The 22,670-nt window shown below is 46.6% G+C and overlaps 1 protein-coding gene across 2 annotated transcripts in view; it reads left to right on the top strand.

Annotated features, from left to right (window-relative positions):
* The first annotated feature begins 4,126 nt into the window (after nt 1–4,126).
* The window catches only part of PAMR1 (peptidase domain containing associated with muscle regeneration 1), a 54,956-nt gene continuing 36,412 nt past the window's right edge, over nt 4,127–22,670 (top strand). For both annotated transcript variants that reach the window (XM_032959870.2, XM_076069393.1), the window contains exons 1-2: nt 4,127–5,393; nt 8,883–8,950. In XM_032959870.2, the coding sequence (XP_032815761.2) occupies nt 4,417–5,393; nt 8,883–8,950 (1,045 nt within the window). In that variant the 5' untranslated portion in view covers nt 4,127–4,416. The remainder of the gene's footprint in view (nt 5,394–8,882; nt 8,951–22,670) is intronic.

The following is a 22,670-nucleotide window of genomic DNA, read 5'->3' as shown; positions in this document are numbered from 1 at the left end:
CATTTCCACAATTTCTCCCATCATATTTAATCGATGACGTTTGCATTCATAACAAAAGCATTAATCTGCTCTTCCGACCTGTCATTGAATGGCCGTATTTCAAAACGGGCAAATGAGTCACGGAAGGAGCTTGTTTTTTTTATTTTGTGTGGCAAAGCCTCCTTTACTTTTGAAAAATGTTTACCACTCTATGCAGCGCGCATTGGGTGTCAATTGGATCCCTTTGATGGTGCACCCCGTTCCAATCGCAGGGTGATCCATGATCCAGAACTCGCTGATTGACTCCCTTCGCCCGCTCGCTCGCTCGCTTGCAGGTGGTCAGTCGCCTCCTTGTGGCTCTTCTATCGCTACTACCAAATTCACGCAGTTTCCCCCACTCGCACCTCCGATTGGCACGGTTGGCTACGTACGGCGCGAAAGAAGTTCAACGTATGTACGTAAATCACAGTGCCTCCGATTAGCATGGTTGGATATGTACGGTGCAAAATAAGTTCAATGTATGTACATAAATCACAGTGCCTCCGATTAGCATGGTTGGATATGTACGGTGCAAAATAAGTTCAATGTATGTACATAAATCACAGTGCCTCCGATTACCACGGTTGGCTACGTACGGCGCGAAAGAAGTTCAGCGTACATAAGTAGAGGACTCGGCCTCACCAAACTGCGTCTCCCCTCGCACAGCTCGACTTTATTGCATCCCATCGTCGCTTTTCCCGAGTCACTATGACCCTCGCTCAATTCAGGCAGAGACTTAACTCGTATCTCTTACGGCTGCGATAGTAGTGCTGGTTGTTGCTGGGCATTTGGAGTTTCTGGGCCTTTGGGTCCTGTGCTCAGAACCTGTGAATAAAAAGACAATTTGGATGTATATGCAATGACGGTAAAGGGGAGGATATCTGTATTTCGGTATGCACGTGTAAGCTTCAACTCCAACAGATGTGTGCAAACATTGACAAATGTAAGCTAACATACTGGGTAAATGTATGCATCTACAGGTGCACGTATTGTCTCTCTATAGAAGTACCTGTTGTATGTAAACGCGGAAACACGCGCTAACACGCGCTAACATGCACACATATAGACACAAAGACAAAGCACCCCCCCTTTCACAGACATATAGGCACACACATGGACGCCCACACATTGATCACATTATTTAAGTTGCTCTGGCAGATATACCATATACAAATCGCGTGATTATTGCCAGGCGTTACCCTGCGAAAAAGTAGACGGCAGTATGGAAACTTTGACCAACTTTTCAGACAATTGCCGTTCAGTTGAATTCTTACGTAAAAGCCATGCACAATGCCATGCAATAACCGAACACAAACGCCCAGTTTTGACTGATATGGTGTTGGGATCACTGCAGTGACGATGTGTGCTATGAACCTCCGGCAAACCGAGTTCGATGGCCAGTGACGGAGGTACACGGGTTGTCATTCACAGAGACTGGTACCAACCGTTCTAATGTCAGTGCCGATGTCACATACCATACCTAGTACTCATTTGAGGCCGAATCAACTTAGGGGAGGCCCAGGACCTGGTTCAGCTATTCGCCGCTCATGTCACACACGAGTGGGACTTGGAACTGTGGTTGCCGGGACCGGTAGCGCTGTGCACTGACCCTTGTGATTCCCCTCTCCAATAGTAATAGACAAAGATCCCCCGTATAGCCTTTAATAGACTCTTGGGGCAAGTGCTGTTAGCGAGTAGCACCTATGAAGGCCGACACAGCACACGAGAGGGTGGGTGGCCAGCACCACGCCCGACCGCCTTTGTCTCCCGAGTGGCAATGTTTACAATCCGCTCTATGAACTCATCTGAGGTTGAGCCGACCTAGGGGTAGCCCGTGACCAGGGAATCAAAACCCGGGTTGCCGGGGCTCGTGGGGCAGCTACACTCTCATTCCCCTTGTTAGTAATATACACGCACGCACACATTGATATATTCGGAGCACGCGCAATAATCTGTCTCCCCATTGTCAAATTTTCCATCGGTGGCGTCCTGTGAAAGCAGACTTGGCAGCCCTAGGCAGACAGACTCCTCTCCAGCTGAAATGCTGATCCTAGTACGAAAAAAAAGTGTTGCAGCCAGATGTGGCTAGTGAATAAATTTCACATCCTTTTATTTTACGTCGTCTGTTCGTCAGCAGAGCGTGTAATGTGCCGCCCAATGTAGGTGCGATTGACATGCCTCTAATCCACTCAGTTAGACACTGACCTGCAGTGAACAAAAAAATGTCTTGTAGGAGTCATTACAAACCCAGCTTCATTACGTTTCTTTGCGAAGTTTGTGCGCGTTTCCCCGCATGTGTGTGTGTTTTCTCCCGGTACAGTTCTGGTTTTCTCCCACACGTGTTTCATCCAAACAGGAAATGGCCAAACATCCGGAGAAAGAGTTTGAGACTGAGTGATGTTTCCTGGGTAAACAAACATTATTTCTCACCACTGCTGCCAAACGCACATTGAAATACGTATGCAGTAATGTATGCAGAACCCCAGTCATCCTTCCAGCGGCTTTTGAATGTCCATCGAACAAAAGCGATCGTTGCATCGTGCGCTTTCAGATGCGCTTCTGTGGCCATCTCGGACGCCCTTCCTTCCGATATTAGGAAGCCACTGGAGCTATGCACTTTAAAATCATCTAGATTGAAAACTCATTTCTGTATTACTTGATTTTTGTGTTTAGTTTGTTGTCCTTCCCCGCCACCTCCGATTAGCACGGTTGGCTACGTGCGGTGCGGAGAAAGTTCAACATGCATACGCGCAATGCCATGTTATATACCACGTAACCGCATGGCCTCACTGTCGATGAGTTTATTCGCCACATTGTTCCTAAAGGGTCGACACAATGGGGATCACTTTGTGTGAAGTCCATGGTGGTTGTCCTATGGACAGACTGGATCCCCAACATAGCCATATAGCATTTCTAGATTGTTTTTTTTCCAGAGTCACTAGTCGACAGGTGCGTAACTAACTACTCAACTGAACAGGAAGACACATTGACTTCATTATCAATAGCTATTGATAAGACAATGAATATCCATCGCCTCTTAATTATTTACCCAAAACATCTGCAACACAAACTTTACGGAACAAATGTATTTTATTTTGATTTAAAGCTTTCGTGACTGCAGGGATTCATATTCTTGGTCCTTTCGGTAAAGTCACGTAGAAGGGAAACAATAAAATAATTTAAATATAAAACAATAAAATTCTCACGACGTTTCGACTGCAACACAAGCAATCATCATCAGGTGTGAAAACCACAACAAGAACATTTAAAAAAAGTGGCGTTTTTTTAATACAAACTAAGTTGCCTCTGTGGTAGTAGTTACATTGGAGAAACCAAATGACATGTCTCGGACCGCATTCGTGAACACAAAGCAGACCTGAAACACGGTAGGACCAACACCTCGGCCATGGCAGATCACTGTTATAATTCAGTAGGTTCACATGACATTGACTTCTCCAAGACAGAGGTTATTTGCAAGCCATATGGCTACCATGAGAGATTCGTTCATGAGGCTATCCACATATACGAACACAGAGACAATTTCAACCGAGAAGATGGATTCTGGCTTAGCAATCATTGGAAGGATTTGATAAACCATTTCGGGTATTAATTGATTGATCACGCTTAAGGTGGCTTTCAGACTTCATCCATTAGTTTTCGCCTCCCCCCTCCTATTTTCCGAACATAGATGGACTCGTCCATCTGAACAAACTGTCAAATCGCTCTCCGTGATGCTAACGTTAAAAATAACTGCCACTTTTTTCAAATTTTCTTGTTGTGGTTTTCACACCTGATGATGATTGCTTGTGTTGCAGTCGAAACGTCGTGAGAATTTTATTGTTTTCTATTTTTATTATTTTATTGTTTCCCTTCTACGTGACTTTACCGAAAGAAGCAAGAATATAAATGTATTTTATTTTATGTGTGTTCGGGTTTGTAACTAACGCGCGTTGTCCATCGCGATGTCCAACGTTTTGCTGCCAAAAGCTAACATTGTATGCCGTTAGAATTCAGCTTCTGAAGAAGCTCCTGGGAACGCATAGCGAAACGTCGGACATCTCGGCGAACAACATGCGGTGCAAAAAAAACACATGGGGGGGGGGGGGAGGGGGCGAAAAACCTACCACGCAGGAGTTTAACAGCTTTAATTTATATTCTTTGCCAATCTTTAAAAGTCAATTTTATTTTCCGAATCAGCACCGCAGTGCAGTGTGTGCTCATTTAATGAGTGCAATCGGTGCATTATAATGCAAGTGAATATGAAACGCTCCAGAACACATTCCCATAAGCCATTAACCAATAGGGGCTACTTCACAACACGGCAGCTGTGTAATTCAAAGCAGCTTAAAAAATAAATAAGTTAAATAGCATACTTTTGAGGCCGAGACAGTCCTATGCATGTCTTTCCAAGACGTCATGTGCGTGGTATGTGGAGTTCAACCTCTCTTTACCCCAGTTCTGCAAACGACAACACTGCCACCACCCCTCCAGCGCACGCAGTCCACACCACCCACTCACATATCCACCGCTCTCCTCTCACTCTGCACGTGTACACTCTCACTCTGCACTCATCCACTCCCACTCTGCACTCATACACTCTCACTCTCCACGTGTACACTCTCACTCTGTACTCATACACTCTCACTCTCCACGTGTACACTCTCACTCTGCACGTGTACACTCTCACTCTGCACTCATCCACTCTCACTCTGCACGTGTACACTCTCACTCTGCACGTGTACACTCTCACTCTGCACTCATCCACTCTCACACTGCACGTGTACACTCTCACTCTGCACGTGTACACTCTCACTCTGCACGTGTACACTCTCACTCTGCACTCATCCACTCTCACTCTGCACGTGTACACTCTCACTCTGCACGTGTACACTCTCACTCTGCACGTGTACACTCTCACTCTGCACGTGTACACTCTCACTCTGCACGTGTACACTCTCACTCTGCACGTGTACACTCTCACTCTGCACGTGTACACTCTCACTCTGCACGTGTACACTCTCACTCTGCACTCATCCACTCGCACTCTGCACGTGTACACTCTCACTCTGCACGTGTACACTCTCACTCTGCACGTGTACACTCTCACTCTGCACGTGTACACTCTCACTCTGCACGTGTACACTCTCACTCTGTACTCATCCACTCTCACACTGCACGTGTACACTCTCACTCTGCACGTGTACACTCTCACTCTGCACTCATACACTCTCACACTGCACGTGTACACTCTCACTCTATCCATTCTGCTGTCACATAGACCCACACACAGATGTGACTGTGTTCACGCTCACCATTCCTGATATCGTCAATATTGCTGTGTTTGCTGGCCGTCGGTATCAAGCCGAAGACATGAGGTAAGTGGTTTAACAAAGATCTTTGTGTTCATTGAAGAAACTGGTCCACTGCCATAGGGTTGTGACATTTCCAACAGGTCTAGGTTGCCAGTGGAGGTGACAGCCACCACAATGTTTATTTTTGTAATTTTGACTTTTGAGATGCATGATAACACTGTGCCATCATTAAAAATCACATTGAAGACACATGGATAACACATGTCCGATGTATGTAAATAATTATAATTTACAGTTTTTTTGTCAACCCGCTTTGTAAATCCACTGCTGGATGATGGCTACCCAATACTTTGTGAGTAGCGGTGAGCTGTTTGCCATACTACGGTGAAGGTGGGGAGGTACGGGCAGGATTTGTGCCATATACTATCACCCATCTGGGGGTCAATAAAACATGTAACATTTTGTTGGAAGTTAACAGTTGTTGACCTATGGAGAGACTGGCACCAACCATAGCAATGTGGAATTTACATTAACTGACTGGGGACCACCAACAGACATGAGTGCAGCACATTTTTCACTTCGAGGCAGTTTTGCTTCGGCAGATGACTTTAGTGTGGAAGAAATCAAACAACCGCCAATGGGAAATATTTGAAGCAGCAAATGTGATCAGTTGATAGCTTTCATGAATGTGTCACATACGTTGCAAAGATGTATAATTTCAAATAAAATTTCAGCGACTGCATTGGCAGCGGCATTAAAGCGCCGGGTGAAAATACTTAACGTCTGTTATAAATAAAAACGTAGATTACAATGTATTAGCACGCAGTTATTCCTTTATTAATATGCGGCGGACCTTGTAATTACGCATTCGTTCACGTCTGTTAACGTATAAATGTACCTTTGTCAATTCAAAACGTTTCATGTTTGAATATCATTTAATTGCACTGCCACTTGGTCAGCATTTGCGAACGTTGAGCATCTCATGGGTAGCAAAAAGAAAGCTGATCCACAGAGGCTGTTGTGAGGAAGGGAGATGCTCAAGCCGTGTTCATCTTACACGGGAGGTGGTCGATGGCTGACGAGAGCACGATGGCCCCATTGCAACATCACCCATAATTGGAATATTCATTCATACGGGATGGAATCCGACGTGCTATACAGCTGTTTTGCGCAGATGTCCAGTATCGGTGAGTCAACACGTTACAGCAACAAACAACACAAAAACATGATAGCAGTGCAAAGTACAAGAAAGGTAAGCAAACCACTTTAAAACAATATACAAATAAAATTAAACTATGTTTTTTTTTTTTAAATCTCACCAGGTAAAGCCAACTGATCTTTTTCAGACGGGATCTGGCCACAAATGGTGACTCAACGAGGTGGCTCATCACGTGGAAATGTCATAGCGGTTAAATCATCTAAAGAACAATAATCTAAAACACCAGGCGCCGCCTGCCCTGCCCGCACCTCGATAACATTCTCAACCCAACAAAAAAACAATCAACGGCCGTGTCTGAGTGTCTGACCTGAGTGCCCTGCACCGCGAATAGGTGCGGGGCAGCCGTTAAGTGACAAAGCGGTGGAACAGCTGCCGGCCTGGTCGCCAAACCCGCCTAAGGACTCCTGTAAAGTTTGGCCATCGAGCCGGTCAGCATCAACCTTTTTCCATCGTCTGTTCCCCCTCGGCACCGGACCTCTCGGCGAGTCCGGGGCTGAATGGAGAGATGCCGTGATTGTCTCTCTTTGCCCTGCGCGGGGTGGGGGGGGGGGGGGTGAAAAGCTTCACCAGCCGACTGTAGTAGCTACCATCTTATACCCTTCCGTCTGTCCCGGGAAATGAAAGTATTTGCCAACGCGCTACTGGCTCGCTTGTCCTGACTTTAGCTCCAGAACCGGTGCCCCCACCAATCGGGCTTCACCGTGGATCTTGTTCTTGCACTCCGCCTGCTTTATGAACTACAACCCAGAGGTCAAGCGACCCCCTCTCCTGCCCCGTGGGTCGCCTACATTGACTTCAAGGTGACGTGGACTCAGTGGACAGGACAGCTGTCTGAGAGGCTCTCCGAGGAGGTGGCATTCCGGAACCACCAACGCGCCTGACAGCCGACCTGTACGATAGCCGGCCTGGTAGCCGATACAGCCACCAGGGTGAGGTTCAGGCAAGAGTTGTCCATGCCGTTTCACACCGGGTCCGGAAGTTTGACAGGGATGCGTGTTAGCGCCATCGTTATTCCGCCTGGCTATCGACCGGCCGACGGCTAGAGTTGTAGTCCACCGTGGGCCGTCTGTTGGCCGCGTGTACGATTTACCGACAGGGATCAAGCGGCCGATGTCTGCACTGCTCGTCGGCCACCTGGTAGTGCACTTCCGTCCTGCCCAGTTGCGCTCGGTCTGTCGCTCAGAGACCTGGGTGCAAAAAAGCCTCGCTCAGAGACGTCGACGCCGCTCGCGTCCAGCACCGCGCACGCTTAGAGGTGCAATCTTTGGCCTCTGACTTCATCGCGAACGTCATCGTGACCTCAAGAAGCACAAACCATCACGCGAACTCCGGTCATCCTCGAAGCAGCAGATTTTGGCTGCTGGCCGACCGAACAAAGACGGTCACCGCATCGCGCGCTTTCAGATGCGCTTCTGCGGCCGTCTGGAACGCTCTTCCTTCCGATATTAGGAAGCCGTTGGAGCTATGCACTTTAAAATAATCTAGATTGACAAACTCATTTCTTTCGAACTGCTTTTTGTGTTTAGTTTATTGTCCTCTCCCCCGCACCTCCGATTAGCACGGTTGGCTACGTACGGTGCGAAAGAAGTTCAACATACACCCGCATACATACGTGACATCCGGCCCTGGCCTCCCCAATGTAAAGGACCTCACCCTATTGGGGCACGTAGCTCAGCCTCAACCTGAAGTTCCGGCTTACCTTGCCCTGCAGTTGAGTGTTGAAAATAGATCTCACCGATGGCTCAGCGACCACTTTTCAAAGCAACACGTTGTCAAATTTGATCTTCATTTTTTGCGTTTGTATATCAAGCGCCTACTACCATCTCTCTGCTCTTAAGGAGGACCATTTCCCGACGGGTTCGCGCACGATAAATTATTTGTTTTGAGGGAGAGTAAATCGTGGTGTCTCTTTTATAAGTTGACAAGAGGAGCCCCCAGCATGGGGAGCTGTCGAGAACCCCCCTCTCTGGAAATGATGGACTCCCAGAAGGCCGTGCGGTTGACGGGTTGTGTGACAACTACTTTTACGTTGTACGTGGAGAGGCAGATATGTGGAGGAGACATTTTCCGTTATTTAATTCTACCACTATGGCGCTGATGATTCTTGTTTATAGAGGCGTTTTACCCATAACGCTGCACAGCAACAGGTAACGAGCGTGTTTGTCACGTGGAGAGAACGGTCCCCCCCCCCGTCGTGGGAAATGTGAAATGCCCATTGACGGCTCAGGGCTCCAAAGCTCACTTGAGCTGGGAGACTCTTTGACTTTGACGTCACTGACAATACAATCTAAACCCATGCCACGTGCTGCTGCTGTGACGCCGTTGTCTTGCAGGAGACGCCCGTGTGCTTGGGTGTGGTGCCTCCTGGCTCTGCTGCTCGCTCTCAGGCTCAGCCTGGAAGGTGAGTGTCTCGAAGGGAGATCGCAGTATTGAGCTGGCATATATATATATATATCGGTTCGACTGTCATCCACAATCACTTCTCTCTGTGTGTATGTTGAACTTCTTTCGCGCCGTACGTAGCCAACCGTGCTAAACTGAGGTCGCAGGGAGATAGCAGGGGATAGTGGGAAAGTTCTGCATCCCAGTGTGGATAAAAAGGTCACTTTGGAGGGATTTCAGAAGCAGTTTGGTGATAATCTCCTTCTGCGGACCGTTCTCTCACGTAAGGTAATGCACTGCTCTGAAAGAATATTGAATGGATTGTTTTTCTCATGATACGAAAGTGACAGCACAATTGGGACAGCATTGGGAGGAAAGAGAGGCGAAAATAAACCAAACATTAAGGAGATACTAAAGGGTATCATACTCTTCACGGTAGTGTATTCAAATTACATCACTTTGGAAAATAATAAACAAAAAAACCCCAAATAAATATGAACTCATATATTGCTGTGCATTATCACCAGTTTGAACCTTTGTTAAATTGAAAAAAAAACATCAAAGCATACAGTCAGGCATATTATAGCCCCATGATGTGATGTCACCGTGGCATCGTAGAACTAAATGGATGCATGAGATTAATATTCTAAATCCCGCTCTCTGGCTAAAGGTGGACCTTTAAGTGACATGCATCATACCTCAGGCCTGAATACATGGCATATGGTACGCATCATACCCTAGATCTGGATACATTGCACATGGCATGCATCATACCTCAGGCCTGAATACATGGCACATGGTATGCATCCATTATACCTCAGGCCTGAATACATGGAATATGGTACGCATCATACCCCAGGTCTGAATACATTGCACATGGCATCCATCATACCTCAGGCCTGAATACAAGGCCAATTCCTGCAGGAACACCACATACCAGACGTAACATTTCAACAACAGGGAATAGGATAGTCTGTACGTATGGAAGTGTTTTTTACATTTTAAAGTACTGCACTGTACATATTTCAGTAATCACAAAGTACAATTTCCCTTATTGCAAATTAATTGTAATTAGTCCACAATTCATTACAATTTTAAAGGTTCAATATTCACTTAATACGTGAATGTTACACCAATGATTGGCTCAATTTCCTAAGGTTCCAGTCCCCAGCCTTTGGAATTTCACAATGCAAGGAGGTGGTGGAGTGGTTTTGGAGTCGTTAGCATCGTGTCCTATGAACACCGCCACCTGAGTTCAATTCCCGGCCATGGCTAAAATCAGTAGAGAACAATATTTGAGCGAGTCCTGGGTGCTCTTCTTTCACCTACCATCGACCATTGTGGGTGAAGTATGGTCAACCCCCCGCCCCCCCTCGACCAATATGGAATGGGAAGACCCTCATCCAGCAGTGGATTGACACAGTCGAACTCTACATTGTATAAACAATAGCACAAGTCAAATGGCGCAATAGAAAAAAAAACAATAGCTTGCAAAGTGTGTCAGTATGGGTGGAGTTTGTGTGTGTTTTTTTTTTATCCCAAAGACCACTGCACGACAAGAGTGACACACTGGCAAAGCAACGCGATCCAAGATCGCGAGCTTCCGTAAATAAACACACACAGAGTGTGTTTACACAATCCAAGCACCATCTGGGGAAATACCATCAACTCCGTCATCCTGTGAGAGTCGTCTACTCGACAGCTTAAAGCTCAGAAGTTTTGCTCATCTTTCCCCCCCCCCCACCCCCTCTGGAGTTCACGGCTGCTTTTCAGTACTGGGGGTCCAGGGACCGCGATTAAATTGTTAAATGTGTAATGAGACGAAAGTCTAGCCGTAGTATCTGGACTGCACAGTCACAATTGGGAACATCCCGGTATAGGACGAAGGGGTTAAAGCTAAGCAGATATTATCCTTACTTAACAGCCCGTTGCTAATCCACTCCCGGATGAAGACTTCCCCAGGTCTGTGTCTGTCATGGGGGTTGCGTGACCGTACCTCGCAATGCTGATCATTGCAAGTTGGTGCAGTGGAAGGACCCAGGACCGGTTTAGATGGCATTCACCGCTGATGTTAGCCACGACCAGGAATAAACATCGGGTCATGGTGCTCGCCATGACCCGTGTGGTCGGAGTTGTATCTGGCCACGTGACGCCGTGCTTGGAGTGCACGCTTCTCAGTCAGAAGGTTGGGAGTTCCAATCCTGGTTGACGACAGACGCAACTCATTGCACCATTTCGTGGGTATTTGACACGTGGTTGTCCGACATTGTGCTACTGGCTGCCACCATAGGAATGTGGAATTTCAGCCAGTGTTCAAGGCTATCCTAAAACTATTAATCTTTTTAGTATTTTAACAGTTAAGACCCACTGAGCTACATGAAGGATATCTTTTTCTAGAAACGACCTGGCCACAAATGATAGCTCAACGAAGTGGCTTATCGTGTGGAAATGTATAGCAGTCAAATACTCTAAATGCCCGTTTTTTAATGTGGAAGGAAAATCAGTGGATGGGGAAAAATCCACGCAACCACGAGGAGAACATGCAAACTGCAAATATACAACAGGCGTCAGGGTTGGGATCTAACTGACGACGTCCTTGTATACCAGGCGAGGTAGTTAACATCTCACAACCGCGGTGGTCGCTACACACAGATAAACATCACCTAGTCCTCATTTGAATCAAAGAACACGTTTAAGCCCTTTTGTATTCCCGCACAAGCGTGGATTTTATTGGAGTGCTCCAGTTTTCCTCCTCCTCCTCCCACACACACACAAAATATTCCCAGTAAGGAATCGGCCAAACATCACAAAGTAGGAACCTCCTAACAAAGAAGAGCATTCTTGACTCACTGAGGCTTTTCCTGGATTAACAAAGAAATACACTTTAACTTTTCCTCATTTATCATATTTTGCTACTAGCTCGTTCTGGCTGTGCCCCTGTCTTAAAAGCATTGGACTGGACCCGGTCACCTGGCTACACTCAAGTAAACAGCACCATGTGCTGTGCATTAATACTCCTAACTTGTTTTCATAGCTTCAGAATACTGTGCCTAGCCCTCCCAGTGCGCGTGTGTTTCTTTACCTTTGAAATGCATTGTTTCCATGGGGAGCATTGGGAGTGGTGGCATAGTAAGTTAGTGCACACAGTGCGCTATGAACCCGGTGAACTGAATTAAATTTCCGACCATGGCCAACATCAGTGACACATATTAGAACCATTCCAGAACCGTCATGAGGTCGTCTCAGCCTCAAGTGAGTAGCCTGGCTTGGCGTGTAAACTTCGGCACAGGGGATACTCAGACAACCGGACGTGGATCTGTCTACACCACCGCCTCCTGTGTAATTTCAGGTGAATAATTTTCTCTGTATCTAGCCCGGATATAGGCTATCTCTTGTATGTGCTTGTTTACGTGTGTGTGGGAGTGTATAGAGTTGTGTATGTGTTTATAGGCATCTGTGTGTTCGTGTGCACCTGTGTGTGCATAGCAATGTGCATGTTTATGTTGAGCTGGCCTTAATCGGTGCTCTTCCAGGGGATCCTTTATTTTTATGTGTCCATTTTGTTTTTGTGTATGCGTGTGCTTGTGTGTGTGTTATGGCCCCTCGGTATAGAGTTATCTTGTTGGGTTACTTCAATGCCCGAGTTGGTCATGATGCTGGCACCTGGTCTGGAGTGATTGGAAGGCATGGGCCAGATCAGCTCAATAACAATGGCAGGAGGCTGCTAGATTTTTGTGCAGCCCATGGGCTTGTAATTACCAACACGCTGTGGCATCGGCGCATCCACACAACATCATGGATGCATGCCGGGTCTAAGCAAGAACATCTGCTGGACTACATAGTGATGGTACAGCGGATGCGGGCCCATGTCCTTGACACCAGGACCTACCGTGGAGCTGATCTGCCCACTGACCATCGGCTTGTAATCTGTAAGATGCGCCTGCCATTCTTCCACTCCGGTGGTGGGTGTACACCCCGGACCCTATTCAAACTCATAGTGGCATGGTCTCAGCTAGCTGATGAAAGTTGCAAGTGAGAATGTAATCATCGCTTGCGGCCGGGGTTGGCATCGTCCCCCACTCCTCCTGATGTCGAGGGGAAATGGGCGAGATTTAGGACTCTGGCTCATGCAGCTGCAATGGCTGCTTTGGGTACACGGTCCAGACCTCCCCCAGAGACCCTGGCTGACAGAGGAGGTGTGCAGGCTGGCTGAGAAAAAGCGACAGGTCCACTCTCATCGGCTACAGCATCCCACGGCAGAGAATGAGGAGGCTTACCGCAGACTTCGCTCGGAGGTTCGGAGAGCCGTGAGGCGCTGCACGGATGGGTGGTGGTCGCGGGTTGCTGAGGAGATGGAGTCTGCCTCAATGGCCGTGATCACAAATCGCTCTTTAACTCCATCAAAAAAGTAACCAGCAATGCAATACCTATTACCATCATTAGGGGAAAGAACGGTGATACAATCTCCGACCCCCAGGAACAGGTTTGCAGATTTGCTGAGCATTTCTGTGAGGTCCTGGGGGAGGGAATTCCCTCAGCCTGGAAACCGTGGGACAAAGTGGGGAAGAAGAAGTCACCCCCTGTTAGTGGCTGACTGAGGTGCCATCTGTTGAGGATGTACTACAGGCAATCCGGAGTCTGAGACCAGGAAAGGCACCAAGCAGAGATGAACTCCCAAGCGAAATGCTGAGGGAGGGTGGCGTTTGTGCACAGACTGCCCTACATAACATCATAACAACAGTCTGGACCACTGGACGGGTTCCGCAGGATTGGAAGGATGCCCTGGTCGTCCCCCTCTTTTAGAAGGGGGACCGCACAGACTGCAACAACTACAGCGGCATCTCACTCCTCAGTGTGCCTGGAAAGCTTATTCAACATCACCTCGCCAGGCACGCTGAGGAGAGGCTTGCAGAGCCCCAATGCGGTTTCAGGAAAGGGCGGTCCTACACAGATGCCATATTTTCTGTCCGTCTGCTACAGCAGAGGAGTAGGGAATTCCAACAAGACCTACATCTCTGCTTTATTGACCTGGTCAAGGCCTATGATACCATCAGTAGGCCTGGGCTCTGGGTTGTTCTTCGTGCTTTCGGAGTCCCTGACCCTCTGCTCACAATCATTAAGGACCTTCATGATGGCGAGCGGGCCTGAGTAAAACTACGTGGCCGGGAATCGGAGCCATTCCCTGTACACCTTGGGGTGCGACAGGGATGTCCTCTGGCTCCCACATTATATAACATCTATTTCGACCTCGTAGTTCGTGAAGCCTTCAATAGCTGTACTGGAGGAATTTCCATCTGGTACAGATACAATGGGAGGCTGATCGATGCTCGGGTGCAGTCAAGGGATGGCTACCTATTGCTCAACCATGTTATGTATGCCGATTATCTGGCAATTGCTGCTCAATCAGAGGAGGAGTTGGAGGCACTGCTGCTGAACTTGGAGCTTGCCACTAAGAGGTGGGGCCTTACCATCAGCCCCACCAAAACTAAGCACCTCCCTGGGTATTTTGTACCATTGGACACTCCACCTCCACAACTCCCAATTGGTGATGGGGCAGTTGTGGAGAGAGTGGAGAGTTTCCCATACCTGGGCAGTGTGCTCATGACCGGCTCCGATTTGACAGCAGAGGTCTCACTCCGAATCAGTCGAGCGGCATTATCTTTTGATCACTTGCATAACGCTGTGTGGAAGCTACCTGGCCTGTCGCTCCACACGAAGCTTCAGGTCTTCAGGTCTTCTCGGCCACAGTCATTACCTTCCTTCTCTACACTTGCGAAACGTGGACACCCCTAATGGAACATTTTTTGCCAGTTAGAAACATTTAGACTGGCCTGCCTACGACCCATCCTGGGTTTAACCAGGCTGGATTGTGTGAGGAGCTCACAAATCCTTGAAAGATATGGACAGAGTCCCATCAGTGAGCTCCTCCGGCAGGCAAGGCTGCGTTGGCTGGGTCATGTAGCCCGCATGCCCAGCCACCGCATGCCTAAACAGCTTTTATTTGGCTGGATCGAGGGTGCTAAATGGGCATGGCACAGGCTAGATAAGAGATGGAGTGATGAGGTACAGGGGGATGTGGAGCTCAGTGGACTTGCTGATGACTGGTACCAGCGGTGTCAAGATAGGCCCCTGGAGGAGGCTCGTGAAGGATGCTGCTACTGGGCAGTTGAAGGCAGTCACCCTCCAACAACAACGGAGAGCGGAGGAGCGACGCTCACAACAATGAGAAGAGCACCGGGTGGCTAAAACGCGGCAAGTTGGCGTAGTAGGGGGCACAGGTGGTGCATCAGCCACTCATCTCAGTCAGTCGACCCGTGGCACCTGGGTCTGTCCCGTGACCTCGTGCCAGCGGGCGTTCGACACTTCACGTGGCCTCAACGTGCACATAGCCTGGCACAAGCGTCGTGGTGATGTCACCGACACTTAGTGGCGAATGGCGGTGGTTGTTGTTGTAATGTGTTATGGGGGAGATGGGGAACGGTAGTGCAGTGGTTAGCGCGCTGCACTTCGAACCTGGTGACACGAATTGGATTCCCACTCACAGCCAACACCAGTGACGATTATCTGAACCAGTCCTGGGCCTTCCCTAGGTCGACTCAGCTTCCAATGAGTACCTGGTGTGGTGTGTGCTATGATGGATTGTGGGGGTGGATAGCCAAACTTGCGCCTGTGTGCCCCAAACTCTGCTGCCTGTCGGTGAGTTACATCTTCTCAAATGTACTTTTATGGTGACCGAAGCCAAGAGTACCACATCAGCAGTTCCTCAGGAACTGCTCCTCAGAAACTGCTGATGTTTTTGTTGCTTTTGCATTGTTTACAAAGGCTGCTGGCTTTTCATATATATATACACACACACATTTCTGTTTATTATTTTAAACTTGCAACCACTAACCTTCAGTGTATTAATAATAATGGGGCATGCGTCAGTGTCAACCTGTGAGCAATAGAGAGTCCAAGAGGTCTTGTAGATAAAAGCATGGGGCAGGTCTCGCTCGACTATGATGGAGATGTACACACTGTGAGAAAAAAAAAACACAGCTGATTAGCCCTTCTAATATAAATATCGCTGCTGAATAATTTACAGCCCCTTTTTGAGTCGACTGCTGGATGAAGGCCTTCCCGTATGGCGGCCATGAGGGTTGTTGTTTTATTATCATAATTTCACCCGTGATAGCCAGTCTGGGTTGATCGGTTAGCCTTGACCCAGAATTGAACTCGGATAATTCATGGTGCGGTGCACTAACCACTGTGCCCTTGAGTATATGTATGTATGTTGAACTTCTTTCGCACCGTACGTAGCCGACCTCACTCATCAGAAGTGCGGGAGAAATGCAATCAACTAAACACAAAAGCGGATTCTAAAGAAATGAGTTTTCAATCTATGGCATGAGTTTTCAATCTACGTTCCTTTATTGTATATGATACGGCCAGGTTTATAGACTAGAAAGCCCATTTCACAATGTTAAGTTTGAAGGTTTAAATCGTACAATCAGTGCTTATCATCCTTCTGGGGTCGATAAAATAGGTATCACTTTGTGAGAAATCAATAGCAGTTGTGATGAGGAGAGACTGGGTCCTTCCAACGCGAATACGGAATTTGCACCACAGACTCACCAATAGCGACGAGTTCCACCTTTATTCAAGTACACTTTATATTTTAGGGTATATAATTTGAATCGGACGCCATCCAGACTTCCACCCTCAGAGCTTCCCTGTGGAAAAGATGTGTGGATGACACTATCGTCATTTGGCTACATGGCCTCCCAGCTCTGAACCTTTTCCTACACCACATCAATTCCAGACATCCCGCCATCAAATTCACCATGGAAGTGGAGAAAGATGGCAAGCTACCATTCTTGGATGTTCTGTTTGAGAGGAGACCTGATGGCTCATTGGGGCATTCTGTCTACAGGAAACCCACCCACACAGATTCCTACTTGAAACCTGATTCCCACCACCACCCAGCTCAAAATAATTATCTCATCAAAACTTTATACCATAGGGCTCATTGCATTTTGGACCAACACCACCTGACCAGTGAATTAAAACATGTACACCTGGCCCTCAAAACGAATGGATACTCTGACCGTACCATCCGCCAAGCTGTCTCTTCCTCCATACAGAAACAACCACTTGATACTCCGGTCAAAACCATCACACTACCATATATAGCAGGCGTCACGAAAAAGATTTCCAAAATTCTAAACAAACACAAGATCTAGGTCCGGTTCAATACAGTACACAAAATTCGTGATCTGATCCCATCCGTTAAGGATGTCATTCATGACTTACAGTACCCCGGGGTTTACAAATTGAGTTGTACCTGCGGTGATTGCTATATCGGGGAGACGAAGCGACATGTCTCTGACCGAATTCGCGAGCACAAATCAGATTTGAAACACGGCAGAACGAATTGTGCCGTAGCTGATCACTGTTACAACGCTGTGGGTGATCACGATATCATTTTCTCCGACACCAAGGTTCTTTGCAAACCCACAGGTTTTTATCAGAGATTTGTTCACGAGGCAATTCAGATTTACAAACACAGACACAATTTCAACCGAGAAGATGGTTTCAAATTAAGCAACCATTGGAAAGATGTTCTAAATCGAACCAAACATTAAACTAATTTTCAATGGTACAGTATATTTTTTCTAGTAGTGGTACCCCAAACTTTTGTGCTTCCCTTTTCTTTCCTTTCACACCTCCCCCCTCGCCGACCTACACATGTTCACCTTTCATCATGCTAAGTCCGCCAATTAGATGCTATTTTTTATGCTAATTCCTTTGTCAAGGCACCTTGATTCCTCTCACACAGCTTAAAGGTCGCGGTCTGAGCTTAGCTGTGTTCACACCAGCGCTGTCCTCGAGACAGTCTGGTCCCTTCACCTGATGAAGGCCGCTTGTGTTGTGGCCGAAACGTCGTGATTTTTTGTTGTTTTATTTTTTACCTACGTGACTTTACCGAATAGAACCAAAGAGTAGGGTATATAATACTTATAATACATTTCCACGTACATAGGGAATCGTTGCTGATTCAAAACACAGTTTTCAGGAAGATTCTATATGGGATATTCGGTCAGTTTTTGTTGTTGAATTCTTGCATATACCTGGAAAGATATTGACCCAATGTATTCGGCAGAGAACACCACGTTCTGCTATAAACGTGGCAGATAAAGGTGCAGCCCTGGGATTTCCTACTCAAGCCATCGCTGGCAGAAGGGGGCTCTTAGAGATCAATTTTGAAAAGGTCTTTTGGCCCACTCATCGACGTTGGACAGGCGCCTTGGAAGAGATGGGGGGTTACCCACACTTTACCCCACCACACACACGACCTGCCGACCGACCAGCTGTGGCGAGTCGAACTATTTGTACTGCTGCGTGGATAGAAGTGATGGGATGATTTAATAAAGTTGCCGCATTGTTTCAACCGCCATGCAGAGACATTGAACCAATGACCTCTGGATTACAAATCCAGTGTGTTGACTGTTACGCCATGGCCATCATCTCTCATAGCCTGTTAGAATTGTTTTATTACCTCCTACAGGCACCTAGTTAGCCTGTAGGTGGTTGTCTCATGCATGCTCCATCTCTACATGATCCACCAATCCCACCTCCTGCACCACCACCACTACACTTAGCTCTGTAGTCAAATCCAGTGTTAAAGTGAGAAGTAAAATTTGTATATCTTCACTGGTCAAAGACGTTTTTAATAAAATAAACGTTTTAGGAGGAAGATCTGTTAGTAATTCGTGCACATCATTTGAGCTCGAATTCCCCACTTATGGCCTAGAGACACACATTGTGTGGAAATCTGTTTGTCCAAAATACAATCTAAATCTGGACCGAATCCCATAACTCGAGCATCAGATTTTACAGATGTTGTTATATATCCAACTGGCAGCAGTTACACATGAATAAAACAATATTTATCGCTCCAGTAAACCTCGAGCCTTAACATGAAAAAGTGTCTGCATGCTCAAACAAGGACATGAGCTGTGCTCATCTTCACTGGAGACCCTGGATCAATGATGGCAATCCCACATCAGAATCTTTTAGAATATTTATTTATCCTGGAGAAATCCGATGAGCATCTGTATGGAACTCTTTTAGGACACATCTCCTTAGCAGAGGACAGTCTTCCAGAAAGGACAACCAATATTTACTGCTACACAAAAGTGATACTTTATGATTTTATCAACCCCAGACGGACGACGAGCAGAGTTGACCACCACCCAGGATTCAGAATCCCAACCTTCCGATTGTCCGTGTGGGCACTACTCCACGACTGTTGCCTACCTGGTCAGATTACATTTCAGGGCCAATGAAAGTGAAACTAAGTGTACCCTGACCCCGACAGTCTTCCATAAGCTACTCGGAGATTAACAAATATTGGCCTTTTTTAAAATGGTAAATTCAAATACTTTCCAAATTATAATCCATACATTACTCTAAAGACATTAATTTAATGGTTTTTTTTTTACTTTTGACTTAAAACTTTCGTGACTGCAGGAATTCATATTCTTGGTTCTTTCGGTAAAGTCACGTAGATAGAAAATACAAAATAATTTAAGAAATAAAAATGAATTAAAAAACACGACGTTTCGATCGCAACACAAGCAGTCTTCATCAGGCAGAGAGAAGACCGCTTGTGTTGCGATAGAAACGTGTTTTTTTGCTTTTATTTTTTTTTGCTTTTAATTTATTTATTTAAAATTGTAATTTTATTTTATATCTACGTGACTTTAGTGAAAGAACCAAGAATATGTGTATTTTTACCTTTGGCCCAGTTTGGAGAGTCCGTTCTGGTCTTTAAATATTTTAAATTGTACTGTTTATGTCTTAAAGGTGTGCCTTATTTGTGTATTTCTGTGTAAAAATGTTATTGTGCAAGGAAACAAAAGCAGCCTCTTTATCCATAATTCACCATGCTGGCCAATGCGGCTGATTGAAGGGGGAAGGGGCAAGAACCGGGTCAGATATCAGTCGATGTTAGCCATGGCTTAGATTCGCACTCGGGAGGCCAGGTTAGTCGTTAACATACACTAAGTAATGCGCCACCACTTGGCGGTGACGTGGCCTAACGGTATCGGGTTCACCGCTTGTTGCAGAGATTCACGGTGTGAATCCAGCAACCACCCCCATTAATACTGCGGGTGTAATGATCGTTAAAATATGCGCCGTCTGCTTCAAAGTGGACGTTAAAGATCCCATGACGTCGTTCGCAAGAGTTAGGCCATTGTGCGCCGGCATCATGATCGAAATTTGCCAAATTTTAAAAGTTACCCGCGAAGAATTACTCACTCTGAATTTGCATGGCAATCATTGTCGCCTACTGTGAAAAACTTGGCGGGATCCTCCTGAAAGAAAGTCACGAGGCTCAGTTAGACTTTTTTTCTTGGGTAAACAAGGAGAAGCAAACTATGATTATCATCGCATACAAACACAATCGTCATTAACACAACCTTAAAAACAAAAAGTATATAAGAGGTGACTTTTCAGGTAATGGCCCTCATTTCCAGCACAAAGAGAGGCCGGAGAGCAATATTGGTGAATAAAGTTCATTGGTGACTCAGACCAACTCTCCATACGTGAAACATCTAATTTAGTCACGTGTCGTGGCATAGATTCAAACTCAGAACCTTGTCATTGTTAACCCAGTTGATCGACATATCTACGATGAGCCCAATAAGCCATGCAGCAAATTCACCAGATTCTGTTTCTGACATAAGCGACCTTTCGTGCAGAATACATCCGAAAAGATACATCGCCATATCAACAAACGGCTCGACATGACTTGCATTGTCCTTACATAAATAAATATAATACCGCACAGATGGTAAATATTTTTTTTTACCACAGGAGCTGATGGCTTCAAGTTGGGGGCGGGGGGGGGATAGAAAAAAAGAAACAAGTCTTTTCAGACTTGGCCAAAGTAGTCGAGCTGTTTTTCTTTTCGGCAAACGTTTAATCACCGAGGGCACCCTGGCTGACGCTGCCCGCTTCCACGCTGCACGTTTTCGGTGAGGGCCAACGTGCCCCGAGTCAGCGGCAGGACAGGTCGGCGCAGTCGCACAACCCCCTTGTTGCCTCGCATCGAGAAAGGGCCCCAGAGTTGAATTCTCAAGCCGGCCGCATTTTCTCCGTGGAGTTTGAACGTTCTCCCCCACAAAAAGCCCCACCGTATGTAATCTGGTATCCGACCAAAATATCCAAACTATCTTAATGCTGAAAAATTACCTGCCAATTAGGCACTTGGGATTATACGAAGCAGCATTATCGCCTCCACCCCCCCCCCCCCACCGGCTGCAAAAACTTGGCAGGACCCTCCTCAAAAAGAGTCTTCAGACTCAGTGAGGCTTTCCTGGGTAAACATACAGAGTAATAAAAATAATTATGTGGAAAAAATCTGTGATGCTTGTCATATCCATGGAAGGTTTGGTGGCCTATTTCAGAGCTATATTTTCTCAAAAAATGGTTTTACCATGTAACATCCAACCGATAAACGAAAACAAAGACCCCCAAATGTAATCCAATGGACTGTAGAGGCAAGTGCTGGCAGTACCTGGTTACGTATGGGACGAGAGAAATTAAATATGCATACATGAAAGGGTGGTGTGGACGGCACCAGGCCTGTGTTATATCTCACGTAGCACGGTGGGTACTCTGTTAGAATGGAGTCGACATTGAGGAGGCCCAGGACAGGCTCACCATTTGCCACTAATGTTGCACATGGCCGGGAATTAAACTTAGCTTTCTAGGATCACCGCACAGTCTGCTCATCACTGTGCAAGTGCTGATCGTGCTGTCACTTGGTTGACGTTTAGAAATAGTTTTTTTTACTTTTAAATGGGTATACATACAGTTTATCATTATAAAAAAGTGAATTTCATATTTTCAGACGAAAAAAAAATCCGTGAATTTTTTGTACTATTATTCATGAAAATGTCCCATCGCCTTGGCCATGAAGTTTACAGCAACAAAACAATCCCATGCCAAAACCGTGGCCCTATTTACGATCTGTGGAAATTGTACGCGTAATTAATCTTTGTTATTGGAGCGCATTTGCTTATGCACTGTACGACAATTCGAGCAAACGTGGGTTCGAATCCCGGCTATGTGCAGCATCGATGGCGAGCAGCATCCAAACTTGTCCTGGGCTTCCCCTAGCCCAGCTGCAGTGACTTGGTCCAGCGGTAGTGCATTCACCGCTTGTTGCAGAGATTCACGGTTCGAATCCAGCGGCCGCCCTGGTTATTGCTGCGGTGTGGTTAGTACATTCTGTTCTCCTATAGCGTGGTAGTTGCGTTCCTGAAGAAAACCGCGTTATGGAAAAATCGCGTTATAATAAATAATATACAACATAGGGTAAAGCACAATCCGTGATAACTCGTGAGGTGCGTACGAAGGCTGAACTAAAACTGAGGCGCACGGGCAGCATCCAGCAGCATCCAGCAGCATCCCGCCTTGTGTGACGCTATGCCGAGGCAGCCGCACGACCGCTTGTTGCTACTCGCGCGACGTAGTTCCGCTCGCTCCATCGCGTTATATCCAATTTGCATGCATGTTATAAAGAAAATGTGTCTCTTCGTACGTTTATCGCGTTATATTTCATTCACGCGATGAAAACACACGTTATAGGAGAACGGACTGCAATAGAAATGATTGTACCCATCGTCCGATTCACAACGGACGTTAGAGATCCCCCTCAAGTTATTCGCTCGAGTAGGCCACTGTGC

This window comes from Petromyzon marinus, chromosome 24 (genome assembly GCF_048934315.1).
Source record: "Petromyzon marinus isolate PM22_M1 ecotype Great Lakes invasive population chromosome 24, UKy_Petmar_22M1.pri1.0, whole genome shotgun sequence".
Taxonomy (NCBI): Eukaryota; Metazoa; Chordata; class Hyperoartia; order Petromyzontiformes; family Petromyzontidae; genus Petromyzon; species Petromyzon marinus.
This window is presented reverse-complemented; position numbering and strand designations above follow the sequence as displayed.